The following is a 1,613-nucleotide window of genomic DNA, read 5'->3' as shown; positions in this document are numbered from 1 at the left end:
CACCTTGTCTCTACGAGCCGCAGCTGCAGGGCCAGCAGTTTCCCACCCTCCATCCACACCCTCTGTCCAGACCGGGCGGACGGATCGCAGCCAAGGCGAGCGGTGCCTGTTCACAGGGCCTCATCCGCCACAGGGGGTGCGGAGGTCCCGATTATTGCCCCGGGGCTCAGCCTCCATCAACTCAACCCCAACCACGCTCTCTCTGCTTCTAAGGACAGGGTCCGCGCCTTTCTTGTGCACCCCCATGCTCTCAGCGGGTAGGGGACAGGGCCCTGCCCCTGCGTGGATAGCTCTGTACAACGCCCTAAGCCACAGAAAAGGGGCCTGAAATGGTATTACATAGATTTGCTACCCTCGGTTGTGGTTTATACAGGCTCACCTCGGTCTGTTTCCCCGGGTTAGATTCTGCCACGGCTAACGGACATCTCCTTACCTTACGCTGCGAGGCCTGGTAGCTTCCAAGAACCTTTCCCAGCCCACCGCTGTTAGGGCACAGGGCTGCAGCGCTAACGACATTTTGTTCCAACTGTTTATTCAGACATGTGAATTAAACCAGTGTACCATTTTAAGAGCAAGCTGGAACTAATTCTGAATTAAAAAAAAAAAAAAAAGCCTAAAAAGCAGCTCTTACTTTCCCTCCCTATAGAAAGCACTGCCAAGTAACAGTTTGCAAAGCATTTCATTCCTCTTCTCCTCGAAGTTTGTGGCCGGATTCATGCCAGCATCACCACAGCTGGCTGCAGATCAACCGTTCGGGTGAGCTCACCTGCTTCTCCTTCAGGGTTCTTACTCTTCTTTGAAGCTCAGCTTGTTCTTCACCTTCCGGGCCATGTAAGCAGCTGTGAGGACAGAGCAGGTCACAGTGAAGAGGCACAGGGCAGAGAAGTTGTGCGCCAAATCACCCTGAAGAGTGGAATAGATCTGTCGCCTGGACTCATAGTCCAACACCACCGCCTCGATCTGCGCCAGCGTGCAGAGGACCAGGCACACGTGAAAAATCTGATGGCTCTGCCCGAAGAAGTGACATTTCCCGGGGAACCACTTCTCGGGGTAAGGGTGGGAGAAAAAAAAGGCGCCAATGAGGAAAAACAGCACCTGGCATTTGTGATACAGAAGGGCCGGGTCAGCCTGCTCGGAGGGAGGCGCGGTGAAGATGCGGTGGACCACGGGGCTGATGTCCAGCATGTAGGCCAGGCCAGAGGGCAGCTCCTGGCAGAGCCGGCTCAGGAGGCGAGCGGACTGGTGGTACCGGTACTTGGCGTAGCAGGAACCAGCGCAGGACAGCCACGCTAACAGGACGGCCGCCGGCATGTAAAACCCCTTGATCTTCTCGTGCCAGCTTGGCTCAATGGCGTAGTAGTAGTGCCCCAGAGCGCTGCCGTACTGGTAAATGGCAACCCCCACGTAGTCCATGAAGAAGAAGCTGTAGTGCCAGAACTCAGATTTGGCCTGCAGAAGGTGAGCAAGGGTGCTGAACGTCAGGTAGGTGATGGATGCCACGATGATGATGAGGAGGGGTTGGGCGTGCAGGGCCTGCCCAAAATCCACCCGCCGCGAGAGCTGCTGGAACCGCAGCAGCAGGATCAACGTGGCCACCAGATGGGTCCAGACAT

The 1,613-nt window shown here is 56.2% G+C and overlaps 2 protein-coding genes across 2 annotated transcripts in view; both read right to left on the bottom strand.

Annotated features, from left to right (window-relative positions):
* Positions 1 to 246, bottom strand: part of AUNIP (aurora kinase A and ninein interacting protein) — a 4,118-nt gene extending 3,872 nt beyond the window's left edge. Inside the window, exon 1 of the mRNA XM_009332179.1 lies at positions 193 to 246. Within this exon, the coding sequence (XP_009330454.1) occupies positions 193 to 246 (54 nt within the window). The remainder of the gene's footprint in view (positions 1 to 192) is intronic.
* Positions 1 to 1,613, bottom strand: part of PAQR7 (progestin and adipoQ receptor family member VII) — a 3,360-nt gene that overhangs the window by 1,123 nt on the left and 624 nt on the right. The window contains exon 1 of the mRNA XM_009332122.1: positions 767 to 1,613. This exon is cut by the window's right edge and continues 624 nt beyond it. Within this exon, the coding sequence (XP_009330397.1) occupies positions 787 to 1,613 (827 nt within the window). The 3' untranslated portion in view covers positions 767 to 786. The remainder of the gene's footprint in view (positions 1 to 766) is intronic.

Source organism: Pygoscelis adeliae, unplaced genomic scaffold, assembly GCF_000699105.1.
Source record: "Pygoscelis adeliae isolate BGI_AS28 unplaced genomic scaffold, ASM69910v1 Scaffold359, whole genome shotgun sequence".
Taxonomy (NCBI): Eukaryota; Metazoa; Chordata; class Aves; order Sphenisciformes; family Spheniscidae; genus Pygoscelis; species Pygoscelis adeliae.
Note: the sequence above shows the minus strand (reverse complement) of the source record. Positions and strands in the feature narration are given on the sequence as shown.